Source organism: Microtus ochrogaster, unplaced genomic scaffold, assembly GCF_000317375.1.
Source record: "Microtus ochrogaster isolate Prairie Vole_2 unplaced genomic scaffold, MicOch1.0 UNK74, whole genome shotgun sequence".
NCBI lineage: Eukaryota > Metazoa > Chordata > Mammalia > Rodentia > Cricetidae > Microtus > Microtus ochrogaster.
In genome coordinates this window covers 1,302,272-1,304,557 of record NW_004949172.1, presented here as the reverse complement: position 1 = coordinate 1,304,557, position 2,286 = coordinate 1,302,272, and the positions used below count along the sequence as shown (strand labels likewise).

At 50.6% G+C, this 2,286-nt stretch overlaps 1 protein-coding gene across 1 annotated transcript in view; it reads right to left on the bottom strand.

Moving 5' to 3' along the window:
• Ceacam20 (carcinoembryonic antigen related cell adhesion molecule 20) overlaps positions 1–2,010 on the bottom strand; it is a 22,348-nt gene extending 20,338 nt beyond the window's left edge. The window contains exon 1 of the mRNA XM_013354845.1: positions 1,959–2,010. Within this exon, the coding sequence (XP_013210299.1) occupies positions 1,959–2,010 (52 nt within the window). The remainder of the gene's footprint in view (positions 1–1,958) is intronic.
• Between the last annotated feature and the right edge of the window lie 276 nt (positions 2,011–2,286).

Sequence of the window (2,286 nt, the reverse complement as noted above, 5' to 3'; positions counted from 1 at the left end):
CAGCTAGGGCAGACTCCGCACTACAGGTGTAGTACTGTAGTACACATAGTAGTAGTACAAGCCCTCACCTAGAATCCCCCAGTGAGGGGCTGGGGTGTGGCTCAGTGGTAGAGCCCCTGCCTAGAATCCCCCAGTGAGGGGCTGGGGTGTGGCTCAGTGGTAGAGCCCCTGCCTAGAATCCCCCAGTGAAGGCTGGGGGTGTGGTTCAGTGGTAGAGCCCCCGCCTAGAATCCCCCAGTGAGGGGCTGGGGTCATGGATCAGTGGTAGAGCCCCTGCCTAGAATCCCCAGTGAGGGCTGGGGGTGTGGCTTAGTGGCAGAATGTTTACTTAGCATGCACAACACTATAGGTTTGATTTTTTATCACAAAGACACAAACACAACACTTCCTCCTTAGCTCTCAGTCACAGCGACGGTTCTGGCTCTTTCCATGTCTGTACTACTCTGCTTCCAATGCCACAGTCCAGAGGGTTTCAGTTCCTGCCTTGTTACCCATTTGGTCTAGTGACTCTGAGTCTCAGTTGTCCCTCTGGACAAATGGGAGTAAAGATAGTTCCAGTCTCACTACGACTCCTAAGGATGAAGGAAGCCACAAGAGTGAACGAGCCAAAAGTGGACCTTGTCACCAAGCTGCCTGGGTGGAGAAGAACCTCTAGGGAAAGGCCCGGACTTGGCTTCCTGCTTCCTTCTCCTGTCCTGACTTTGATCCCCACCAGGAGACAGCAACCTTACGGTGAGATTTGTGCACACAGCTGGTAACCCAGCCTCTTGAGAGGACCTGGAGTCTGTCCAGCCACAAGTCAGCCTTGAAGCTCTGGCCCAGAGAGGGGAGCATCGGCCTCAGGGTCACACAGCATGACTGAGCTGAGCCCTTAAGCCTGAGGAGGACCCATCACAAATCATCTCCTCACCTTCAAGTGGTTTGCTTTATCAAAGTACTCTAGCAACCCTCAATCTGTGTGTGTGTGTGTGTGTGTATGCATATGTGTGTGTATGCACATGTGTGTGTATGCACATGTGTGTGTATGCACATGTGTGTGTATGCACTCGTATACATGTGGGGGCCCATGCTTGTGTGTGCGTGGGTCAAGGTCATCTTGCTATTATCTTTCTCCACCTTATTTATTTGAGGCAAGTTCTCTCCCTGAATCTGGAGGTCACTTTTTTTTTGATAGCCAACAAGCCTCAGAGATCCTTCTGTCTTCATCCCACATTGCTGAGGTTATAGGCTTGCATGAGCCCATGTCTTGCTTGTCACATGGTTCTAGGGTCAGAACTCATTCTCAAAGTTGCATAAGTAAAAACAAACAAACAAATAAAAACTGTAGACCCATCTATCCAGCCCCTTTCACCTCAGATGCTCAGTAAATGTGAATTTTATATCCATCCCATAATGATGTGTGGACCACTAGGGACTGAGACATTCCTGCCTGCCCCTCCCCCATTCATCTAGCTTTATCAGAGTTCCCCCCTCTCCCCCCCCTTTTCTCTTTTCTGCTCTGTTTTTCTTCAGTTTTCTTGATGTCTCTTTGCCCTCTGCTGTCTCCCTCCCTCTCTCATCTACCTCAGTCTCTCCCTGGTTTCCGTCTGGTCGACTCTCTCTCCCCTTTACCCTCCCTTCTTTGCCCTCACTTCCTTCACCAGCATTCCGTGTCTCCTCTTTCCTTCCCCTTCTCCCTCTGTCCCATCCTTTCTCCTCCCTCTCTGTCTTTCCTTATCTCTCTCCCTCATCAAGAGAAAGGTATTTCTCTCTGGCCTTCTAATCTTTTTCATTTTTGTCTCTTTTTGTTAATGTCCTTGGTGTCTGCTTTATTTCTGCCTTGCCTCTATTTCTTTCTGTGTGTCTCTTTTACACACACACACAGATTAACACACACACACACACACACACACACACACACACACATTCCAGCCACCCAACCACCCAACGAAGTCTGTCTGCAGAAGCAGGGACCTCACCTGAAAGGAGAATTCCTGTCCTCAGGCAGCCGTGGAAGCCAGCAGGCCCCATGAGTTCTGACACTGGTGTCAGCGTGCCAGGCTATCCCTCTTCTGGCTGGTGCACACAGCCTGTGGCACAGTGTGGATAGCGTGCTGGAGGCAAGGCCAGCCGTGCTGGGTGCAGGGGAGGAACAAACTTTGTCCTCGCCTCTGCCCTCAAACCCGGAGTCCTCTCTCTGCAGAGATGGGAATCCCTGGGACCTCAGGGATCAGGAACTAAGACTTCTATGGCCCACAACAACGCTAATACAAACAATAAAAACCAGTTACTCTGATGGTAGGAAAG